Source organism: Mastigoproctus giganteus, chromosome 3 (genome assembly GCF_048544385.1).
Source record: "Mastigoproctus giganteus isolate SK-2022 chromosome 3, ASM4854438v1, whole genome shotgun sequence".
NCBI classification, from domain to species: Eukaryota; Metazoa; Arthropoda; class Arachnida; order Uropygi; family Thelyphonidae; genus Mastigoproctus; species Mastigoproctus giganteus.
Window position 1 is genome coordinate 37690314 of NC_143577.1, and position 25678 is coordinate 37715991.

Sequence of the window (25678 nt, forward strand, 5' to 3'; positions counted from 1 at the left end):
ATCTTCTTTTATTTTCTCAACCTCCAACCCAAGCACGGTGCTAAGTACTATAGGTTCTAATATCTTTCGTATTTGGGGTTTACCTGAAAACAAAATATGATACTGCAATACTTTTCTTCCGAGGAAGATAATAACCCCATTATTTTCCTCGGAACAGAAGTTAAATTAACAGGTCTGTAATTACTCGCGTCACCTTTCGATTCCCCTTTGTGAATTGGGGATATATTCGCACTTCTCCAGTTTGTGGCGACCACTCCTGAATCCAAGAATGCTCTTGTATTCATGGCTATGGGTCTGCTTACTTTCTTTGTTGTCTTCCGTAATATGCACTGGTGTGCAAAACTTAAGAATCAGTCAGGTTTTCACCTGTAGCTTCTCATCGGAGTGACCTGAATATGGGAAAAGCATACCGAAGGAACCACGTGAGGTACAGAAATGATGAAGGAAACAACACCGACACGACAACGGAAATAAAACGGTACAGAGGGACTTTATTCAAAAATGGCAACATAGCACTGGTTGCCATGATACAGATGCATCACTGCCAAAGATGAATAAAGGGAAGCCGTGGTCCTCAGTAGGATATATGGCCACCCCTAATGTCGATGCAGGCTTCGCACCGCCTGTTCGTACTTAGAACAATGCTGTTGATAAGTTCTTGCAGTAAAATCGTCCATTCCTCTGTCAGAGCCATCTTCATCTGGTGAAAATTTTCTAATGGGTGTGGACATGCCGCTATGCGTCTCCCCAGAGCGTTCCATATGTGTTCGATGGGATTTAGACCGATTGAATGGGCAGGCCAATCCATACGAACAATGTCCTCACTTTCAAAATGCATATCAAGCTACAGTGCGATGAGGTGTGGCATCATCATCCATAAACACTAACTCGGGGCCGATGGCACCTCGGAACAGACGCACATGGGGAAGGATTACCTCAGTACAGTAGCGTACACCCGTTACAATACCGCCTTCCAGTATCTGGAGTTGTGTACGTCCATCCAAGATAACGCCTTCCCAGACGCGAAACCCTCGACCGCCATATCGATCCCTTTCAGCGTTGTTTGCGACATCACTCGCAAGATTAGCTGACGGCCAGAATCGCTGCTGAGACTGAATCTACTGTCATCAGTAAAGAGTACCTTACCCCCATTGCGCTAACAGGCCGGATGAACAAGGGCACAACATGCTAAATACCACATGACCCATATGCTTTTAAATCCCTGGCTTGTCCGATACAGTGTACATATGCGGAGATGGGAGAAATCCCAGGAGCCGTTAGACCCAAATATACCTATACCTATACCCCCATTGCGCTCCTGTCCAGTCTTTGTGTTCGATGCAATACTGTAAACGGTGTCTCCGATGGGCAAGTGTTAAAGGGACACAGCGTACTGGTCGTCGGGCAAACGTCCACCTTTATGGAGTCGCCTGGCCACAGTAAACCGCGATTTCCTGCATCCTGTGCTCTTGTGCAGCTGGTGTCCAATGGATCCCTCTGTCTGGTGTCTGTCTCTCTTGGCCTGGGTGAATAGATCCTATCCACCCAGGTGCATTTTTTATGTTTAACTTCAACAATTTCTCTATAGGAGTATATAGCGGTCATCATTGGGCGTTGTTTTTCTGGACTACCGCCACTGGTCCTTTGAACAGCTGTACCTGTCGTTCTGAAGGCCGACCACGCACGTGAGACGATTCTACGGGCGATACCGAACTCTGCAGCCACGCTCCTCGCACCTTCCTCGAGCTTTACAGTTATTTGAACCCGGGTAAAGTCATCCAGATGTTGTCAACTGGCCATTTCGTTGTCTGTAGCACTGAATGAAACCAATCGAACGTCTGTAACAATCCCGCTCACTATTCGGTAATTTGCACATAACTGTTGAACTGCTGCTTTTATCCGTTTATGTGAGCCCTCTCATCACGATTCAAATTTTTGCATGTACACCAGCTTTCTACTGAACGGCCACAGTTATGTAAATCGCCACAGTCTGTTTCGTTTGATTTTGTGGTTTTGTAACCTTTAGAAATAGTGCTGGTCCTTAAGTTTTGCACGCCAGTGTAGCTGGATGGATCGTATCCACCCAGGTGCATTTTTTATATTTAACTTCAACAATTTCTCTTCGACTTTCCTTCAGTTATTGCAAAATCATTTGACTTCCTGTTTGAGTTTGATAAACTTCTGGCTTCCAATTTACTACAGAATTCCTCGTGTGTGAATGTAGATGCAAAATACTCATTCAGTTTGTCAGCTACCTGAGAGGGATCATCAGCAGTCGAACCATTGATATCAAGTGGACCAATCGGTTTCATCCCCTTCCTTCTACAGTTTACATACTTAAATAAGTCTGATATTCGTCTTTGCTTGCATCCTTTGCCAAAGGTTTCTGTTTCTCTTGATAATTTATAATGATCCCTAAATTTTTCTTCTTTGCCACGAGTCTCATTAGTTCATCTGACATCCATTTAGACCTTGAACAATATTTCTTAATTGGTATGAAAAGCTAGTAATTAATTATTACTAGATTAATCCCTTGAATACATGCTCATTTAGAATTTGCTGTTGGTAACATCATCAGTTGGTTCCACTGTATAGAATTTAAAAACTGTCTGAGACCACTGTAGTCACCTTTGCGAAAGCAAAAACCCTTACTCTTTATCCCTAATGGGAGTTACATTTTTAAGCGAATCCCACATCAATACACTGTGATCTCTGCCACCTAGTGAATCTTTTGGCTGCAGATTCTTAATGCATGAATAATCACTGCTAATAATCAGAAAAATAATATCACTACTCCCTTTGGTTGCGTCTCGAACATGCTGCTGTAGAAAACAATTGTCCAATAAATTCACAAAAGTTTAACTTGTGTACGAGTGACCAATCAGTATATGGAAATTTAAAATCATTCATTATATGACATCTGATTTACTGGTTCACTCGATTTCTCTTTGCAGTTGTTCATTGTACTCATCAGAGTCATTAGGCTTATAACACACTCGTAGTCTCATTTTTTCTTTCCCAGTGCTTATGTCACGCCAAATTGACTCAAAATTGCACTGGTCACCAATGTCAGCTGGATGCACTGCTATATATTTTATATGTTTCTTTATTAAAAGTATATCCACTTCTCCCTTTCTGTCTGTCTATAGTTTTTGTACACATTGTACTCCCCAAATTCATATTTTACATTCCTTATATCTGTGTCTGACATCTCAAAAATGTCCGCATTTGATGTCTTGACCAGCACTTCCAATTCATCAAACTTATTTAATAAACTCCTCGCATTGGTTGTTATTATTTTGATTTTTAGGAGCATTTGCAATTAAGACCACCGCGTCATTCCGTTACCTTTCCGCATCCTCCGTATTTGGTGGTGATGGGCTCGAACCCCGGTCTAATCAAGAAGCGTGTGCTACGCACTGCTGCTCCTGCCCACCTGGCTACAAAGGCGCCCTCGCATTGGTTCTTACCGCACTTGTTCTTACATGCACTTGTTCTTACCGTTAGTAACCCTAACGCAACCCCTTGTTCCATGACGACTTCCAACAATCCTTGACATCCCTGGCACTTTGCTTTCCATGCCACTGTTCGTTCCGATATAAGAAGGTTTTTTTTTTTTTTGTATTAGTTGTTGTGCATCGGCTTCTGTGGCCATAATGCACCTCCCAAAGTTTTTGCATTTTGTACTCTGATCCAAGCCCGAGGCGGGATTCGAACCCGCGACCTTTGGGTTGCCAGGCAGGCACTTTACCCACCTGGCTAGTCCGGTCGGCATATAAGAAGTGCAAGAATTACTTTCACCTCTGTCTCTAATCACTACCTAACACTGCCTCAATATCATCAGCAAATATTCTTGCACCATTTATATTTAAGTGTACCCCATCCCCGTAGAAGCAATCTCGCCTGTTAACAAGCACAGACCACTCTGAGAAAAATTCTAGCCATGAGCCTTGCACAATCTTTCCAAGGCCAAATTGATTGACAACGCACTCATCATATACTCCCTCATTTCGTGTCTGGGCAGAATTGCAGACACTTTCAAATTTAATCGTAACTCGCGATTTTTTTTTTTTTTTTTTTCAACATTGATCTCAACGTGTTAAGTAAGTCCACAGATCTCCTACTCTTCATGTGATTAGTGCCAACGTGTACAACAATATCAACTTTTGTGCCCTTAAAAGATTATATCTACTCTATAACGTCATCAACGTTTGCTCCTGGTAGGCATACCCCGGTCCTATTCTACCTATCCCTTTTGCGCAATATATTTCCCTGACAATACAGTCACCACCAACTCCTGTGGGATCATCTCAATTTGGAGGTTGACGTTGTGTTGCTGGATAATAAAGCGCAAGTTCTGGAGTTGATGAGGGCAGCTGAGAGATTGATGGGCCCTAATTTAAATCCTTCAAGGGCATCAACCCTGTTCTTCAAGCTCTCATAAAGTCCGATAACAATGCCAAGTTAGCGTCTTATATCTTCACATTCTTTACATTGAGCACAAACAAAGACATTCCTTGGCAATATCATGTCCCGTTCCTGATGGCTCTGCAAACATCAAACAAGTAGTATATTTCATAAGGCTGTGATTCAGAGGACAGCCTTCTCCTCAGTCTCCCCCGAGCCACAGCACTCCCACTCCCACTACCTTGAGCCTTTTTCTTTGCAGCTCTGAGGCATTATTTCGTTATAATGGTTATAATAGATAATAAATTTACCTATTGTCGCCAACCTAAGTTATTCGAACTCTCGAGCAACCTATTTGCGATAGTATATGTACGCAAATTCACCGACACTAAAATCTCTACGAATATTAATATCGTACATGATAAAGTTAATTTATTAAAACACGTATGTAGTGTTATAAATATTATTTTATGATCTTCTAATACTGATTACACTGCTACAAAGCTACGTAGAAACCACGAAGTATCTCCTATATCAATACTAAAACAATGGCAGCGAAATTTGAACGTTCTTATCAATATACACCTTTCATGTTCGTTTTTGTCCACTTTTAATTTAAGAAACATTATCACTTGGTGGCTAGCACTAATCTTGGGTGGCCACGCGATTATAACCATGAAATATTAGAGAATGAACATCGTGTAAAAAAAAAAGTCAGCGTTATTAAAATATATTCGTACCAACAGAAATTGTTCGGTTTTCAATGGAGACCCCTTTTAGCCAACAGATAAAGAAATAAGTTCATTTTTAAAAAAAATAATTATCAGCCCTATTTCCGAAATAAAACTACGTTGAAGAAATGGTTCATTATCTTCAGAATAAATAATTAGATCGAAATAAATCACATTATTTTATTACCTTAGAAACTGGTAACTATAGCAACACAATCTAGATGGACGCAATTCTATCTTGATGAGTTTTGGTATGGCGATAAAATTTGATAAGATTGCTTTTCAGTAAAGAGAGGCGCCTCTTGCAGATTCATACATAAAAAGCACATTTTCAATTGCTTATCAGTGGAAAAGTCATTCCGTTTAGAGGCATACAAAAACGGACTGAATTATAGATAGAGAGAACACATCGGGATCCTAAAATTCACTTGATGATGCCACGGAAGCTCATTTCAGATTAATCACATAAAAACTTATTGAAATGCAAAGTACTAAATATATGAACAAAAATATTACAAGAATGAGAAATCGATAAAGTATTATAACGAGAAATAAAGAATCCATTAAATTATACACTTTCCTTTCCAAATTATTTGAATACCTTCTTTCCAAAATGACCTTCTTTCCAATAAGACCCTGGAATATCCAGAAATAACAGCAGCGTCTAGTTGTGTGGTAAGGTACTTTCAAATTCTAAAGAGGAGTGATTGTCGATTGTGCAAAGATGGAAATTCGAAGGTGCTATAACTCCATCCGATAGGAAGTTGCATACGTTTTGTTTTCATAGAACTTTGGGTACGATAAAGTTTCTCCTCATGAAGCAGACTTGTAAGCACCTGTGCTTAAAATGTCATATTCCGGGCACCGGAAAACTAATTTATCTATGTATTACGTCCATAAATTGTGTGGTTTCTCTGTTTGATTGCCTGTTTGCTGGATGCTTTGCTATCCACGCCTGAGACTGACTAAATCAGCCACGGAGTGAAATAAGCCCATAAAAGTTCCTGCGCCATTGATGAGATTCGAACCCGGGCCATAATCCAACCAGGTTTGGAGGAGGACGTTGATAACCACTGTTAGCATCTGAATTTGATGAAACGGAGTTCCAGGCCTGGCCTTTACAGGGTCAGTGTTCTGGGAAGATCTGAATCCTAAAGAAAGGACAAGATGGAATGGTGGATCAAGGCGAGGCCAATGTGGTACACTTCGATATTTCGATGGCGGATGCACTGAAGGAGTTATGCATTAACCAGCTGGTTAATGATATTAATGGTATTAAGTATCAATATGTATCAATTAGCTGAAATCTGGTTATGTTGTTATGATGAACTGATCAAAAGTCTTTCAAGAAGGATCAATAATCCAAAGTATTCTGAAGATTTCGTTTTTCAGTTATGAAAATGAAAAACTTTAAGCCTTCGAATTCTGTAAAATAAATATAACATAATAAGGCTAGTTTGTATTATTAACGATTTTTTATCCTTCTCAATCTTCTTTGTTGGGGGTGGAAGATCGTCCTGAGTTACCAATATCCTTTTTTCTTTTACCCTATCATTGAGTGTACTGCCTTCCCCATTTTCTCCATAAATTGGATTATTTTCAAACAAAAGTAATCAAAAATGATATCCACTTGGCTACCTTCAGGTTTTATGGTTTCAGTGGCATGAATCTTTTGTTAGACCTCTACAAAATTTACAAAAGTTATCTACAAAATTCTTACACTTATTTTTCCAAACAAATATCATTCAATATTCCTAACAAATAGGATGACGAGATTATATGTACTGACCTCATTTAAACTTTGATCTATATTTTATGCAGTATGATGTGTCTCTTTGGAATTTGTATTCTGTTACCATCTTCGCATTCTTCGGAATTTTTCGACAAGTTTTAAATCCTCTTAGTGACGACCAAAGAATAGAGCTCCACCCCTTCCTCTCATGAATAATACATAAATATTCGAATTGGGATTTTGTTGGAGAATTGTCTAGATGAAGAATCTCTGGTATTTGCAGAGCGATTCTACAAATTTAATGATTTAAATGGCGTTCGGGGCTCGACTTGACAAGCATGTTGGTGCAATGCTTTTCCCATATAGCATTTCAGAGTGATGAATCAATTGAAAATATCAGTTAACCTTTTTTGGCGCATGCTATAAGAAAGGTATTTTTGGTGTGGAGACCAAATAATATCAAAATAATCAAAAATACGAAGTATAATCTGCTTATAGAGAAGAATCATAACTTTGTCACTCTTAAAAGTGAGGGAGAACGCTTAATTAAATCGATAAGGTTTGAAATCTGAGATATTGTATGATCCATATGGCAAGAGGGATGAAAATCAAATCGGAATGAGATACCTAAGTCCTTGAATTTAATCGGTTTAGAAACAAGTTTTTTTGAGGCTGAGTGAGAGGGAATCAGGACAGGATTGGAGATCACTGTCAGTTGAAGATAGATTGGATAATTTTTCAAAGTTTAAGACCATCTGCATTAAGTTTCCGCTCAATATGTTAGCAGACTGAAATACAGCTGACAGATAATTAATATAAACAATAAATAAAAGTGGACCTAAGGGTGAGCCTTGAGGAGCACCTTGTGAAAAAGTAAACCAAATTGATGAAGCATATTTAATTATTACAGATAATCAAGCAAATCCGATAAAGGGACATAGATCATATGATACAAGCTAGAAGAGAAAAAGATCGATGTGAACCGAACCAAATGCATTAAAAATATCAAGGAATAGGAAATCAATTTGATTTTCTTTATTGTTATCAAGCTTGTTTTCATTATGTAAGGGTTCCATTTTTTTATGACTTCAAAGATATGATCATATAGTTTCTGCAATGGCTTTTTTTATGACTTACATACGTTGTTCTTTAAACCTGAAAATAAGTTTGTTTCTTACGGATATTCAAAAGTAAATAATTAAAATTTATTCCCGAAAAGGAAATTGCAGTACTGCAATTAAACCTAAAATTCCACGCATGCGTGGTTTGCAGTTAATCACGCTACATGTTACATGCAAATACATGCTTGCAATAAGAATTTGCTTGCAATAAAAAGCTGCATCAGTTGCGTATTTTTAATGCAACAGGTAAAACGATTTTTTTCTTGCTACTGTGAAAATATATTTTCAGTAATGCATTTTTTTTCTGTTTCATATTGTTTTACCTGTGCGAAAACAAATCTGTTCAATATTTGCTTTCCAAAATCTAATTAAATTGCAGGCAGATGCCTATTAAATATACATGACTAGTCTTAGACTCAATAGCATTTTATTCTTGTTCTTAGATATCAAAAGAAGCTTTTCCATTTATAAAGCGCTCTGTAACACTAATAAACAACAACAAAAAAAGATATTCTGCACATTTTGTTTTTGGAAGGAATGGATGCTGAAAAAGATGCGATGCCTTTGGGGAAAATGTTCCAGCTATCTTCCATGATACACGTGCCAAGTTGTTATCATCAACCACCGATAAATATTGCTAAGGTTGTTATAAGCGAATTTATAGTCAATGTACGCATGCGTTACATTTCAGGAGCTTTCCATATTTATTTCTTAAATTAACTGAGTTCATTTTCTGTGATAATTTACAATTATTTAATTAATTAATTAACCAATAATGTAAAAAAATAATTGTTTCGCTTCAATGATCATATCTACCAACGTAATATTCACTCTACGTTTTGTAAGACTTTATAATCAACAGCGCGTGAAATGTTTCATGATTTCATAAAGTAAGCAATTGTAGCATATGCCAACGTTTTCGTAATGCTGTTTACTTATCTCTCCTTGTATTTTAATAACCTTTATGGGATTTACATAAAGAAATAACAATTGTCAGGTTTCTGTTTGTCTGGGTTTAATGAAATTTGGATGGCTGGATAAATCTTTCTAAAAGAGCCAATTATAAATCAGAGAATCGAGTTATTACGTATGTACGGACGGACGGACAAGATGAAGAAAATAGCCGCACATGCAAAAATGCTTATAAATGAATAAATCTAAGGAATAAGGAAGGAGTAATATAAGGAAATAACCACAAAATTAGAATAGTAAGTTATAAAAGTGGTCTTTGGAGAAGCTTTGGTTCAAATCCCATTTGAGACTGTAGAAATTCTTAAAGGCCTACTTAATTGGGCTGTAGTGAGTCCATATCAGACTGAGGGAGATAGGACCCCTCCCACGAGTCATTAAGGGGTTCCTGTGACGAACTGTAAACGAAAATCAGATCTCTTATGTTCTTGAATTTTTTTTTGAAGGTTATTAATACGAATGCAACTTAATGATAGCTTTTAATAATTTATTAAAATATTGCATTTACTTTTGCGTACATGTAATGGTTAGGTTGAATGAATCCTTGATGAAAAACGGATTTTTCTCAAGTTATCTAAATACTTTGGAATATCAGGAAAGCTGCCAATTTCTGAGGGACTGCTACTAAACATTTTTGTTGGCAATGTTTTCGTGACCGAAGTCGTATAACAACGTTGGATAGCGTCGAACATCACGGAAGCTGATATCAAAAAGCAAGGAGTGGAATTCTGATGATGTGCGTGCTGTTGAACGTGACCAGAGGGGATAAGAATATAACTTTCGTTTAGCGCTGTCGCCCACATAAAAATAGCTGCCTTCTTTTAAAATTATGCAATAAAAACAACACGTGTAAAAATAACTCGCGTAATGCATTTGTATAAATCAAAGCTACAACTTGACCAGTGATAAAATGATTGAATCACCCCATTAAATTTTGTCTACGGTCATTTGTAGGCAGGGCTCTGAAATGGTTTGGTTTTCCGCATGACTGCTCCTTATGAGCATCTCTCATAAAAATGTTTGAGGAATACAATGCGAGTGTTATCGCTAACCATAAAAGTTTGTCTGGAAAAAAAAAATAACGAATAATATCTGAATGTTTTTGAAAGCGTTTATAGGATAGATGCGGGGAAAAACAGACCACACCTTTAGACCACAGAATCATGATTCTATAGACATTACTTCTCAAAATAAAACATTTTAACTCTCTGAAAATGTATTTATGTTTCGAATAGGATGTGCTAATTTTCCATAAAAATAAGAAAATTATTGGATTTTGATTAAATAAAACCCTCAGAGAGGTGCAGGATATTTCAAATTTTAAAGGAACCCATGTCAGTGAATATTAAACACAAAGAATTGAACTTATTTACATTTGTAATGATTATTCTGTCCTTTCATCTGTTTTTGCGAGCAAGATTTAAACTGCACGAAGAAAGCAATGGTCTTGATTCCACAGCGGAATAAACTTGCCTTTGTAACGAGCTGTCCTGGTATTGCACTCCTTTCAACAGATCGCTTTAACTATATTACAACTTTGAAAAATAATTTCTCAACCTCATGGAAGCTCGAACAACTTTTGTATGTTGTCATTAAAGACCACCTGCATCTGTTGAGGGACCAGTTAGTCCTGAAACCGGTTCTTAGGTCTCATCTTTTAAACGCATGGTCAGTGGACCTTTTGAAAAGACCATCTGTAAGTTGAAAGTTTATCTAAATTTAAGGAAGGATTGGATAAACAGCTGAAAGAAATAGGTAAATGAAATGAGGAAAGGTGATATTATTATTATTATTATTATTGCTCTTATATTATTTCTCCCTGATTGGGGGGTTCAAACCCGTCACGGGTATTGCTACCAAGTACACAGGATGGTTGTTGTTATGTCTGGTGGTACTGTTGGTCGAGGAACTCTCTGACTATCCTACAGGTGTTCAGGATTGCGATTATCCGGAGTTCCTTGTTTGTGTTCTCTGGGAGACCTATTGCTGCTAGGCTGCTATGTAGGGTCTTTGGCACCATACCGGTGGTTGACACGGTGATCGGGATGGTCGTTACTTCTTGCTTATTATTATTATTATTATTATTATTATTATTATTATTATTATTATTAGCCGTGTGGTGCAAGGAAGCCTGATATTGGCCAATTCTGGTATTCCTACACTGTGACAGCAGTGTGGGGCGGACCTTTTCTGTTTCAGCATCACAATAAACCAGGTCATACTGTACAACCTGTCGTTTGAACCTATGGCTGATGAATGCTTCTTTGGCCTGTCCAGCGCTCAGGACTTTAACCTCAATAAACACTTTTATAATGAAAGAGAACATTGGCTTCGGGCAAGACCAACACTCCAGAAATGAGTAGCTGAACTGGCAGCTGTATTAAAGGAGGAATGGACTAAAATACCGCCTTTGTATTATCACAAACTGCATCAGTAAAAGGTTCTTTAAAATATGCAAAATTCTGGTTACTTTTCGAACATAGTGTAACATTGATCCATATACTTCATGTGGCAGGCAAGCCTTCGATTCCAAAAGCAGAAATTACAGACCTAAGTTTTCTACAGAGACGTCTCTGTTCTGAAACCACCTTGTGGAAATCATTTTTCATATACGAATATCTCATGATTCTTCCAACAGTTCTGTTTAAATTATAGCTATATTTCTTTCCTTTTCCATTTCGTTTCCACAGCACAAAACTTATGAAATGACACTTTTTCTTCAAAAAATGAGAAATATTCCTTGAGGATTCTTCTCCAATCAAGAAAATATTATCTAAATCCAATTCTCCTCCCCCACCTCGCAAATGCAGGCAGTGTTATATTACCGTAATGATGTTCTCACTTGTTTTTTCATTCGTCTAAAGTTGCAGCAGTAAGAATGCATAAATGGAAGGTTCCTCTGTGTTCTTTGCATCCATTTCTCTATTGGAAACTTCTTTCTTATTGCATTGTTGACAATGCCAAACTCATTACTAAGAAAACGGAACTTTCGTGCGGGGTATACATGCAGGCACGAGTTTTTATTAGCAGCAATTCAGAAATATTGATCGTTCTTTCGTGGCAAGCATTTGCGAATATGTAAGGAAAGTAAAGGAACTTGTTAGACGTATTTGTGTGACTCCATGTGTTCACATTGGCTGCGCAGTAACTGCTTTGAGATAGCTATCATTAATAATCCCTCTGTTATGAACAATCAGTGATGCGGCTCTGTCAATTACTGTTTGTCAATTACGACGACCTAGACCCTTCGAGTAGCATCAGTGGTTTCGAAGGAGCTGCTAATTACTACCATCAACGCTCTGCTAATGACATCAACTGGCGGAGGAGAAGCCATTTTATCACATAAACTATGTTACCAAAAGTAACTGAGCATCCGGACGTTTCCATCGTACCTAAATTACACACTGTATCTCCGACAGTTGTGGGAAACCACTGGTGGCCTCCCGTCCCTCCCCAAACACTGTGCATCCCCGACAGAAGATTCGAACCCAGCTTTTGATAACAAGAAGGCGTTATTTCGGTCCTTAACTCCTTCAACATTGCTGTCAATTCGGCTATTGAATGCTATGGTCACAGCTTATTGGCCAGATCTGACCCTAACATTCCCATTTGCCCAAAGGTTGCTGCAATCCGTGGATGTGGGATTGACGATCTTATAATGTCTTTCTTTAATGGCAGCACATCACATTAGACAATATAGTAAGTCCTCGGATGGGAATGAGTAACTAGTCATGATAACTTTTTTCACATTTATCATGGTCCCTCAACCCAAAAGCCAGTGGTTCGGCGAACTGTCGAATCATTGAGATGAGAATCTATAATGACAAAATATTTATTATTCCTGCCAAAACGTTTGGAACATCGTGTATAAATATTTGGTAATTGTTGATTAAATGAATTCTTTTCTGGGATTTTTCACGAATAAACCTAGGTCCAATACGTGTTTTAAAACAAACTTTCAAGGATAGTTTTTCGAATACGATTGCTCCTCCTGTGTCCTCTTTCTTCCGCCGCTCAATCAAAATGACTTAATCTACATGGAAAAGCCTGATATGTAAACATTCAAAGTATATACATTGATCTTAGACAATATTGAAAGGGTCTGCTCCAAGCTGGATTATTATTATAATGTTCTTTAAATAAAGCAACATTGGTTTCTTTTATCTGGCATAATATTACTTCGACCTTATCTGAAAGAATTTCTATCCTATTTTACTTATTTATTTATATTTTTATTTATTTTGACAGTAAAAGAACCACCCCATACAAATATCATTTCTACATACCAGAAAATCGGATTTATGTCTTTGTTATTATAATAACGTCCATTTGGATGGTGCAAAATTCCACCTGCTTCAACCAAGTTTTCTCTCTGGACACAACTATTATATTCTGCTGGGTTTCAAGCATCTGTACGCTTTCTAGGAGCCAGAAAAGTGTAGAGCTGGTTGTACTCTGAATCTGCCCCTGCATTTTATAAAAATAACATGATAAAAGACCTGTATTGGAAATTAGACTTTTGAATTTCTAAACGAAGTTAAAAGGCTTTGTGCTGTAGTAAGAATGCATTTGCTGTTCTTTTTATAAACAACCTCAAACATTTTTTTTTTCAGTTTAACAGACTGCTGAGTCCGTATTGACTTTTAACTGAATGCCGCTGCTGAAATATGTCAGTATAATGCGGAGAAGATGTTAAAAGGATTGCTGTTCTGGTCCTTTCTCAAATTTATTTTAAAAAGAGGAGTATTACCGTATTTTCGAGTACCCATCTTTGATTCTATATTAGATATTTGTAACCATAAATATTTCACAACGATCAATACTTCAGTAATGGCTTTTTAGGATGGACGTTATGAAGTTCAATGGGGTCCGACTGGCTATGATAAGTTATTAATGTGTGTGTGTGTGCGCGGACGCCCTTCTAACGATATTATACAAGTAAAAAAGAACAGGGTACCAGAGTCCCCGTTAGAAACATTTTGGACAAAAATTTATATTAGATCTACATCATGTATAATATTGCACTGTTTTTTTTTTCTCCAGAATATTCCACAGTTCAGTCATGGTTTATTAGGAAAAGTCGGACTTCTGAATAGTTCTGATTGATGGGCTTTCCCCAATATCTAAACCCTCATCGTTGTATTATATTTTACACTATATTTCAAAGGTAATCAGACACCTGCATGTTTCAAAGAATCTTTTCTTGACACAATATAATACAGTGTCTGCCCAACTTTGGCTTTAATTGCATACTGTAACACCTTAGGTACGAGATTCCAAACCCACTTTTGATAACAAGAAGGCATGGGTGATCTATTTTTCCTTCAACACAGCGCTCAATTCAACTACTTATTGCAGACGTGAACGTCTGCCCAGAAGTCGACGGTCCCATTACAGAGGTGTTCAATGGGTTAAAGTCAGAGTTCTGGGCAGATCATTAAAGCTTTCGCTTGATATAGGTGCATTGTCATGCTGGAACAGAAAGGACCCACCTCATTCTGCTGCCGCAGTGCATGAAATGAACTTGTCCAGAATGTCGCTTCCACGAGCGAGTACCAATGGTCCAAGCCCGAACCACGAGAAACAACACCATCCGGTAAGAGCACCTCCGCCAAACTTCATAGCTCGAAGGACACACTCTGGTGAATAACGTTCTTTGGCCAGATCGAAACAGCAATCAGATCAGATCAGAAAACCGTGTGCGGGATTCCACACTCCACAATACAGCTTTCAAATGTTCTAGAGTGCAGGCAAATCGACGCTGTGATGTTTGTTTGGTTTTGTTTTGTACAGGGTCTCCGTACTACTCTTCTGATCAGCAGGGAGACTCAATCAGTGGAATGTCTCTCCACTAACAAATACTTCCCGCTGTAGTAGCACCACTATGACGTTTCTATTTGGTGATTGTGTAAGTTAACGTTGATCTAAGGTGTTACAGTTTGCTGCAATGGCACGAACAGATTGATTGCTAATATGGCATCTTATGGTGATTCCTCATTGGTGATCGCTAAGCTCAACTCCTCAAGCTATCTACTGTAATTCGTTCATTTTTTTTCCAGCGTGAATGGAGTTGCTTTTAATATTTATTCCTGATATGTGGATCGCGAATATGATTCAATTTTTACAGAAACGCACAGGTGCCGGATACTTTGGTCAACACAGTGTATATTACATTTGGTGGAGAATCATTTTTTTTTAAATATTGTGGTTTGAACATTCATCGTGGCACTGGTTAATGGGCATACCCCATATAGTCACTGAATTTTACTGTATAAGGAATATAATCATATCTCTGGGACTGACCCGGCTGACGTCAGACTAAGGTATAACCACTGGGTGTTTTTTTTTTTTGTGGTTCCAAACACAAGCGCGTTTCGCATTTCGTCTGTTCTTACTTGGTTTGGGACTTCTCACAAGTACAACACAATGTTTCTGGAAAGAAAGTAAAAACGTGGGTGCAATCACCATACTGATACTCATATAAACAAAAAAAATGTCCATTTTTTTTTATAAACAAAATATCACTGATTTGTGTCAGTGAATGATTATCCTTTCTGGAGGTGTTGATATAATTAAATAAAAAGAGGATCAGCGAATTTTTCACGTGGTTTTTCAATTATAGAGATGCTTGAATGCATTTATAAAACTGTTCTCTTTCACCGTATTCTGTTTTAATAACTAAAAGCGCAATATTTTGTAGAATTTGCAAATATGTGTATTCCTTCAGATAACAAGCAACGAGTATGTATTCTATTCGACATTATTTGTTTATAATTTATCTCTAAGAATCACCAATATACGACATTACAATTCTGGAGATTTTTGACTTCCTTTCTTCCCATGGTCAGAGATCACCACAAAATTGCAATCCCTCGTCCACAAAATTACTTCAAAAATTAAATCTCTCCCCATCCTATTTGAAAACTCGAATAGTTCAGTTTTAAATTGAAAAATTCGATTGCTTTAGCAAGATTTTATTACAGCCGATTTCAGATAATATTTCAACATTAAATTAATATGTGAAATGTTAAAATATTACTCAGAACTATCGCTCGTTCTTTATATATGGAATAGTGCCTTATACTCAGTTGAGATTTTTTTGATTGCACAAGTCTGCCACTTCGATCTGGTGGATTGGAACACCGCCAGAATATGTCTTTGATCTTATAGACTGGAATAAAGCCAAGACAAAACCTAGTCGTCTGTACCAAATGGTAGTTCATCTTCAACTAATTTCGGATCCAACAGAAATGGCATGGTATCAACGAAGCAAAGAGTTTAATGTAGCTGACGAAACTATTTTTGGTTAAACTACCGACACAAATAGATCGTTTTAACAACATACTTTCCACATAAAAACATTCAATTTGATCTTAATATAAATAGCAGAAAATAACATAAATAGTTCTAAATAAATAAGATAATTCGTGTTCTATATTAAAAAAAAAATTGGAATTTTCTTAAGCACTATACGAAAACTAAGAGTAGTCCAATTAGAAATACCAATTACAGTATTATAAATCATAAATTATTTCTGAATTGTTAGCTAGGAAAGCGATATTTTGTAAGGGGGCGCTGCGATCGTTTCAATCTGCGTGTTTGCTATAAACAGAGAAGATTTTTGGTCAAAGTGTCATGAAAATAATGTAAAAATAATCACGCTATTTTTTCCCATTATTTTTATGAGATTCTTGCACTGTTTTATGTAACTACCGAATTTTATTTTGCTCGTATATTCGGAACTGGAGTTTGAATTGCGAAAATCGAATAAATTCTCATATTTCTGCAACTACAGATTAAATAGATTGCAATTACCGGTTTATTGGTACTTATAAGGATTTGGAATCAAATGAAAGAAGACCAATTTCCAATTTTGCTTCAAAAATGCAAAAAAATTCACTGACGAAAGACAATTTCCCTCAGAAACTATAAAAATATGTCTGTTTACTGCTTGAACTCCAAAGAGCTCATTAACATGATCCGATTCACAGTAGGGAATACAATAAACATAGAACGATGGAATAATTTTATCCCTTTCTTTTTTTTTTTTTTTAATAAATAAGTACATTTGGACCAATCAACGTTGTAATCATATCACATATATTAAGCTGTTCATCTGATTTCTCCAGTGGTTGCTCTCTTCGTTTCTCCCACTTGTTTATACCTCAAGATATTAGGGAACAACTTCTCCGCGCAGAGAACAAGGCAGATCGTCACTGCACGCTACTCGAAACTATTGCGCCGTATTGGAGTAGTCTGAGTTGGAGGCTACGAATGCCTTCTTATCGAACATGTGTATGAGTTGTACCTGCTTCGCAGTGCATGCGTGGACTCCACCGTGATGAATATTTCCTAGCTTCATTAAGATAGACAGTCGTTTCTCTCTTAACCACCACTACTTAGAACTAATGACTGATTATGTGAATCGAATAACCATGGAAACGTTGAGATAAACGTACAATTCTCTTTCTCCCGATCTCGCTGTCTATTATTATTTTTTTTATTTATTCTTTTTTTTTTATAATTACGCCTTTATTGCTAATTACGAGACATGCTGCGTTTCCAAGGGCCTACTGGATCGGCATACGATTTGGTACAACTGCAGAAACGAGAGGCAAAAGCTCGCGAAGGCGGTCAGGAAAGTCGCCTTCGAAGAGTACTGACCGCCCATTCAAGGAGGAAAAAGAAGAAGAGTAGCTCCACGCTCGGTTTAAATTCAGTTGTGAAGACCCCACTGTGTATAGCGAAATCCGTGCCACTCAATTTACAGCTCAATTGGTAAGTGACATCTGTTTTTTACGTTTTCTCTCGTATTGCTCAATTAGGCCTATGCCTTCTTTTATTATTAGTCACAAGCAAGATGTATTACGAACTCCTAATGAGATTCATTTATTAATTGATTTATTTATATTAAGATTAATGTTAATATATCTGTTATTTCATCGGTCGGTTAAGTTTACCCTTTGATTGAGTGCGTGTACATCATATTTTGTTTACGTGATAATAATTCGACGTCTTTTACTGAATACCGAATTCTTCTGATCGATGCAGAGCAGCTGTGTTTATCAAATCAAACCTCTATAACATTATTTACAGCGTGTTAAACGGAGCTTAAAGTGAACACCTGTTTTTAATCTCCTTTAATCCAAATTGAACGTAAGGTAATGAAAACTACGAAAATTGCTTAAAACTGTTAAAAAATTAACAGTTTCATAATACTCTCTATATTGTAGCGATATAGAATAGAGAGAAGATACACGAACAACGAAGAAAATAAATTTACCACGACTGCATCTTTTTTTTTTATATAAATAAATAAGTTCGGGCCAATCAGCCGCGTGCTCATAGCACATATATTAGGCTGTTCTTCTGATTTCTCCAGGGGTTGTCCGCTTCCTTTACCTCTTGTTTATACCTTAAGATATTAGGAAGCAATTTCTTTTGCTGTACCCGCAGAGAACAAAACAGAATAATCCATGAAGCTTCAAGTATAGTCTGAAACAAAGAATAACATTGTTTGTTCAGTGGTTTACTGGATTTCCTTTGTATCTGATTTTTAATTATTTTTTTTTAGTATTTCTTATCTTTGGTATTATTTTTGTATTAAACAATCTGACTTAACCCGGAGTACTGCGTGTGAGATTAAATTATTGCGTTCATATGAATTTTTTCAAAAGAATACTAAACTTATAATTATAGTACTAACTGCTAACATTTATCAGTACATATTTTCAAATAATTTTCAATGAAGTAAATTTTTTGAAAATTTATTAGGATGATTAATAATACAAAGGTCAAAAATGAGAATTGTTTAACGTTCAACGGTTAGTTTATTTAATAGGTAAATTCCGTTTAATTTTCCATCAATAAAATCAATCGATAGTTATAAACAAGACGCTTCTCTCCCGATTTCATAACTCTCGAAAACATCTCTCTTATCCATTGCACTACTAGGTCAACTGCTATCGTTGTGCTTATAATATCCTGATTATCAATTATTTAATTTCTATTTAAAAATTAACTCATTAAACTCTGATTAGTAGCATAAACACGATTTATGTTTGAGACTTTTCAATGATTTATCTTTGTAGATACAATAAACTAAGCCAATAAAGTGAACAAACACATATTCAAGATATATGTTTATTCACTATAATGGATTCGCTCTGAAACTCCATCTTGATACAGCGGACAAACCACTTTATCGTAAAGATCGGTTTGTCCGTTGTATCAAGATGGAGTTCCAAAGCTTATCAGAAGGGGAAACTGCAGTATACATTTGCTAAAGTTCAAGTTTCAGTTAAATCAGCCCTAAGTGCCAACGATTTTGCGATCCAGTGATTTCGTCAGAGATTTTTCGCTGTTTCTTGAAGAACTTAAAATTATTTCCTTGTTTAAAACCTTACACCAAAACAAGATTAGCTAATGGTTAATAAAGAAAACTAATTTTCTAAATTATAAATGAAATTCGTTGTTTAGTTTTTCAGAGTCAATGGAATAATGTATTCAGTACCTCGTAGCGTTGAGTGGATGTGAGCGTGCTTTGCAATTTGTATCTAATGAGAAACAAGTTTTATAGTTTCTATTGCGTAATGAAAGTTTGGAGAGGATATTTACAGATATTTGTCAGGTCTATTGTTAGGTAGTAACCAAGTATAGAAAACCCCCAAAAAACAAACTGCCTTCAAAAGATAAGCATTTCGAAGGGTCACTTCCTCTTCTTCTACATGGGGAGTCGATAGATGTTCACTGTTGCACTTATATCGAACCCTAGTAAGACCCCAACTCTATGGAACTTCATTTTCGTTTCTGCTAGTGACTGACATGGCAACATCCTAAGTATCACAAGCGCTACGTATTGACAGAGACGTATTCCATACTTCAGTCCAAAGTATTCAAGCAGATTTTGGGAGAAAAATTTGTGAGATCAAATATGTCCCCAGTCATCTAGTGTAGGAACTCTTGTATAAGTCAAAGTAGAAACATCTGTACAGCCTGACAATCGCTCAATGTGCATACACCTATAAGAACTACTTCCTCAGTCGTACCAGTACTAAAACTAGCTCTTTCTTCTACCTCTCCAAATTCGCCTTGGAACACAAATCTACCAACTAATGATCTCCACCTCGAAATCTGGGGTAGAATACTCTAGTGGCTAAATACTCAGTAGTTTCCTGCAGTTTATGCAGCTCAATTCCTTCACTGCATTCAAATACACACAGATGGTTCCAAAATTGATATATATTGGAGTTGGAGCAAGAGGAGTTTTATTAAGCTTTACCTTTTTTATAACAACTTCCGGCAGAGTACTTATATTTCCAACAGAGAACTTATACGTGCCATTTAGATAGACTTAAATCAATCTATACTATACAGCAACAAAAGTTTAATAGTACCACATTCTTCTGCGACGGATCCAAATTGTGCTCAAGAAACTTGCCAAGAGAAGTTAACTCGTCTGATTGCTGTATTCCAGGACATGCAGAAATCACCAACAAACTAATCGTGTTGCGAAGGAAACAAATTCTGATTTATCGACCTTCAAAGACCCATACACAGAATACTATTATACTTGGTGACGTTTTGTGTGCTTTAGTTATACCAGTCATATAGTCTACTGCACACTAGTCAACACAATAGACTTCTGGAAGCTAAATATATGTTATATACACCTCATTTACAGTAGGACTTCGCAGATAGCTACCGTAACGTACTTGAATATCTCTGTGTCCCAAAAATTTGTGATTGGTTAGTTTAAATGACAGTGGAAATGATAGGATTAGGTTTCTGCATCGCGATATTTTATAAGAGATCAGTTCTTTATCTAGATATCTTTAAAATGAATTATAAAATATAATTCAATACACAAAAATGACTGGTTAGTTATTCAAGAAACTCCATATGCTGATTTAAATGTAAATTAATGCGCGTTTACACAAAAATGTAAATAAATTTTTGAATTGATTAACCTAACAGAAAGCAAATTGGGCCACTGGTGGAATGATTACAACATGGGCCATGATTACGATATACATACATGGTCAGTTAAAAACGACTTAATAAAGTGTCTTGAACGCATGCACATGCATGCTTTAAGCATTAATATTAAACAGCACATAGATAAAGTAAGAATTCTTAATCTGTGTTTTAAAGCTACTAAAGCAATGAAATCATGGGACAGAAACTTAACCAGAGCTAATTTTCCGAAAGGGATTAACCCTTTATTTTTTCCCCTTAATATGGTACTAAAATATATATTAGAATTAAAATATTTCATTACTTAGCCATTAATTATGACGAATCTGTTCTGCGTCTCTTCTACTTTCCCATGACTGCTGGAAGGCATTCATGGACATCTTTAAAATCATCTTATAGGTGTTGACTCTACTTCTTTGCTTTCTAAGCAGAACTTAAGAAGCGCTTTTTTAAATTAAAAACTCATTCTGTTTTCGGCAAAGAATGCTTTTTTAGCTACTTTTCAATATTTGTGTATATACACTATTTTTTATCCTTTGCTATTGAAAGTATTCTTTTTTTTTATACTTAAAGTGTATAAACATATAAAACAAATACACAGTAAATAGTTATCCATAAATATAAATGTAATATTGAAATGAAAGGAAAATAATATAACAATAGTTCAACAGAACTTAATTTAAATTCAGTTATTCATATTTATCATAGAGAGCGAAATGTAGATCGCATTATCAGAGAAACAATAAAAGAACTTAGCATTGATTACAATGCAACTCATTTTCAATTCATAACTTCAAGAAAAGAGGTAACTGTATGCAGCGTAAATATTCACCTGTCTTAATACACTGTTTTTTTTTGCTTATTTACTAAATATGCACGGAATAATTTAGTATTCTTTTGTAATACGTATAAAGCCTTTATGATTCGTTTGATGGATAAACAAAGGCTATGGAAGACTCTTTGGTCTTAGCCGGGTTCGAAAAGTGCCAATTTTGAATTTTATCGGCATAAAAGAGCTATTGTTTAAGTTACGAGGTTCTTATCTTTATAGGTATTTTATTAAGAATTTCTGATACGCCATCAAAGAAATTTTAGTTTTTTTTTTCTCCCCCAATGAACGGATTTTTTAACTTAAAGAAATTCGATATAATCTGATTAATCTTCTAAAGAAATCAGTATCCCATATAATTAGATGATATACAGAGTGATTACAAATGATCTTCCTTATTACAAAAAATTGAAAAAATAAAACTTAATAGATACAACGAAAACAAAAAAACAAGCTTTGAAATTTTTTTTTTTTTTTTCTCATGTGGCGCTGATTGTCCAGGCATTAAATCTCTCTCTAAATAATATTCGATGAGAATATAATAAGAAGTATGATAAAGATCCGCCAGTAGGCGCTCCATTCCTGAGCAGTACAATGAAGAGGGATAAACGGAAACCCCGGTTAAAAATATGGATGAGCAGCAGTGAAGCCATCAATCTGTTTATAGCTCGATTCAAAGAAATGGTGATATGGGATAAATATGCGTAGTTAAATGCACTCGCTCACTAACGTGACAAAGAAACGGGAAATAACTGAATATTTTTGGAATATCGAGGAAAAAGATTAAGTGTAGATTATATGGAAGCAACTAGGAAATGGAGGAAGTGTAATGCAATTTGAGGTCGAGCTGCATCCTGAAACTTAGATGACAGATTTCTACGGAACGTTTTTCTGCTGATTGTCAAGAATTTGACAGACAGTTTCAAGGTGAAAGTGAAAGACAAATAAGCAAAAAAATAAAAATAACATATAAATAAAATAAAATGTTTCAAAAAATTATGTATTCAAACACCTTTCCTTTTTTTTTAGATAGGGAATTGTTTGATAGGGACTATCGCCAATATTGCTATATATATATTTGACTTAAATATCATCATGCATTTTTAAGTCAAAGCTTTTTAAGTTTCAAAGATTCCCCCTGGATCATGTGTTTCAAAGTGGAAGACAAGCCAAAAAAAAATATTATATAATATTTCAAAAAAAATCTTTATCAATTAATTAATTTTATAATATTTTATTTAAAAATATATAAAAATAAATATTTAAGTTTATATTTTAACTTTTATTATCTCTTTTTTAAATTTTTTTGGTTGTTAAGCGAACATGTATTCAGACACCTTTCCATTTTTTTAAATAATGACTATCACCCATATTGTCCATATATATTTGACTTAAATATTATCATGCATTTTTAAGTCAGAGTTCGGGCTCTTAGTATGATCATGTAGATAAGAGGATCCCAAAGTGAGTCATGCCCCATGGCGCGAGCACTTGTTTTTTTGGGGTTGCGTATTGTTTGTATGAAGCACTTTTTTAATGAAATATGGAAAAACTTTTTTAAATACTTTACTTGGTCAACGTAGTTTAGTTAAATATATCGAAGTGGATATAAATTTATAAAATTATGTATATTTATAGTTGAAGTTATGTCAGATCTGTTAATTAGTCCTTGTTCTCTGAGGTGGCGTGAATTTTATGAAGTATTTTAAGGGGCCAAAAGTATAAAAGTTTGGGAAACTCTGATCTAGATCATCAAGGAAAAATTATCGACATAAAATAGAAATTATTAATAATTTACGTATCGTTCATTATTTTTTTATTAGTAATGATTATTAACTACTTCGATTCCGCTGGTCTCAGGCAGAGGTGCTAAGCTTTTCAATGGAACTGCAGGAATGGGTTTACTAATATCTACAGAAAATTTCACATCAATAATAGCACAGTTTTTAATTTATAGTCATGCCATAAAGTACTTAGATTCTCTCTGCCGTCTTAAATTTAGTTTAGACCATCGACTATAAAGAACTCAAGTAGTCAGGGGACCCATACTGTAGATGAAATAGCCTGCGAGTCGTGGTCAAAACATTCTGAGAACGGCGTATAAACGACAGGTACTAAATTTTTTGTTCTTTTTATTTTTCAATGTTTTCACGCCGAAGTTCAATACACTTATTTTATTTAATCTACAGAGAATCATTTAATCTTCATCTTTAAAAAATTTCTTTAGATTGGAAATCAAAACCAGTCTTCTTTCTCATCATCATCTTTAAAATGAATTCTACAAAGATGTGAAAAATTCGTCCAGATCTGACTGTATGGGGAGGGGAGGGATTATTGTTCAAATCCAACTGTCAAAATAGCCTGTACAACCCGTGATTTGTGCACTGTGCATTGTCGTGGATAAGCAAAACCCGATGGTCCAACTTTCCTTGTCTTTCTTTGGCTGGCGTAATATTCCCAAAGTTTTATATCCTCTATCGTGGTCCTAAGTGCAGGGTAATCGATTAACATCAAATCTTTTGTGTCCCAGAAAATTAATGCCAAACCTTTTTTAGATGATTGTTGAGTTCGACACTTTTTCTGGGTTCCAGATCGCTTGTGCTTCCATGCTTTCTAATTTGCATTCATGGTCATAAACATGTACCAACTTTCATCATCAATCTAATCTATAAATCTGTCTAATCGATTAACTATAATTTATTTTAAATTCTCTTTTGAAGACTCCGTCCTCTGACGTTTGTTGTGAATGGACAGGTTTCTGGGAACACAACTTGCACAAACTTTGGACATTCCCAGCAACTGCTGTAACAGAAGAGAGTGTTGCAAAAATTGAGGCATTAATCCTGGAAGATCGCGATTAGCCTCAAAGAGCTCCAAACTAGTGTGGGGTCTATGGAGAACATTATCCATCAACAGTTGTCCATCACAACTCCTTCTGGGTGAATACAAATCTTTTTTGGGATGCGAAGATTCGGCCGCTTTTCTAATACACAAACTGCAACCAGACACCTTATCTCATTTAAGAGTTCTTGCTAGTCCAAGAGACATCTAGAACACATTATGCTATTTATATATTTTTAAGAATGTAACATAATTTATTTTAAATTTCTTTCTTTATCATAAAAGTTTTCTGATGCAGATGTTTTTAATGCAATTTGCTTTCTGTTTATGGTAGTTCCTCGTGTGCTCCTAGAAATTTCTGGATTTAATCTGTTTAGGTGCATGCTTGTTTCTTCAATTTTGGAAACTGTCTCGCAATGACACAAGCAGCTTCAAAAATTTAGCGACGGATAAAAGTTGCAGATGGTCTATCGTGCATTTTTTAAGTCATAGCTCTAGCTCTTTGTTCTGTAAATAATTTAATGGAGAAAATAAAAGAAGAAAATTTTTGCTTTCAGTTTCTTCAAGCCTGCTAGTAAATGTTAATTAAGAATCTCTTCGAAAATAAATAACTTAAGACAAATAATATCTTAAAAATTTACCGATACATTTCAACATTGCAGATATTTTCAAAATCTTTTCTGTGTGTAATATTTCCTCCATCGTTACTGAACATTTAATTAGCATCTTCTGATGTAGCATTTCTTTTTATATTTCGTTGCAGAGATGCACCTTGACAGTGGCTAAATCCCTTAGGAATACCCTTCCTGTTTTAATTACCCTATTGGTTACAAGCTAAAGCGGTGCTAAGAATCTTCACGTTCAACGAATTTAAAACAAAAAATCGAAACAGTTGAATAGGCCTTGTTAACATAAGTCTGTCTAATTGATAAGGAGATTAAACTTTAATTGAATTTTTTTCGATCTTGCAATTCTTTTCGATAATGGCAGTAAATAACGGAAAACAAATATCCAAGTAATTAAGTTATATATCCTCTAGAAACAGTAAAAACTTTTTTGATTTATGCACATT

General features: G+C 35.8%; 1 protein-coding gene across 4 annotated transcripts in view; it reads left to right on the plus strand.

Annotated features, from left to right (window-relative positions):
• Window positions 1-25678, plus strand: part of LOC150087887 (GTPase-activating Rap/Ran-GAP domain-like protein 3) — a 459270-nt gene that overhangs the window by 236535 nt on the left and 197057 nt on the right. Inside the window, exon 1 of one of the 4 annotated variants that reach the window (XM_090369243.1) lies at window positions 17512-17738. The exons of the other annotated variants lie outside the window; for them this stretch is intronic. Coding sequence (XP_090225369.1) covers window positions 17512-17738 — 227 coding nt within the window. Of the gene's footprint in view, window positions 1-17511; window positions 17739-25678 lie in introns of those variants that run through there. 4 annotated transcript variants of the gene reach the window in all.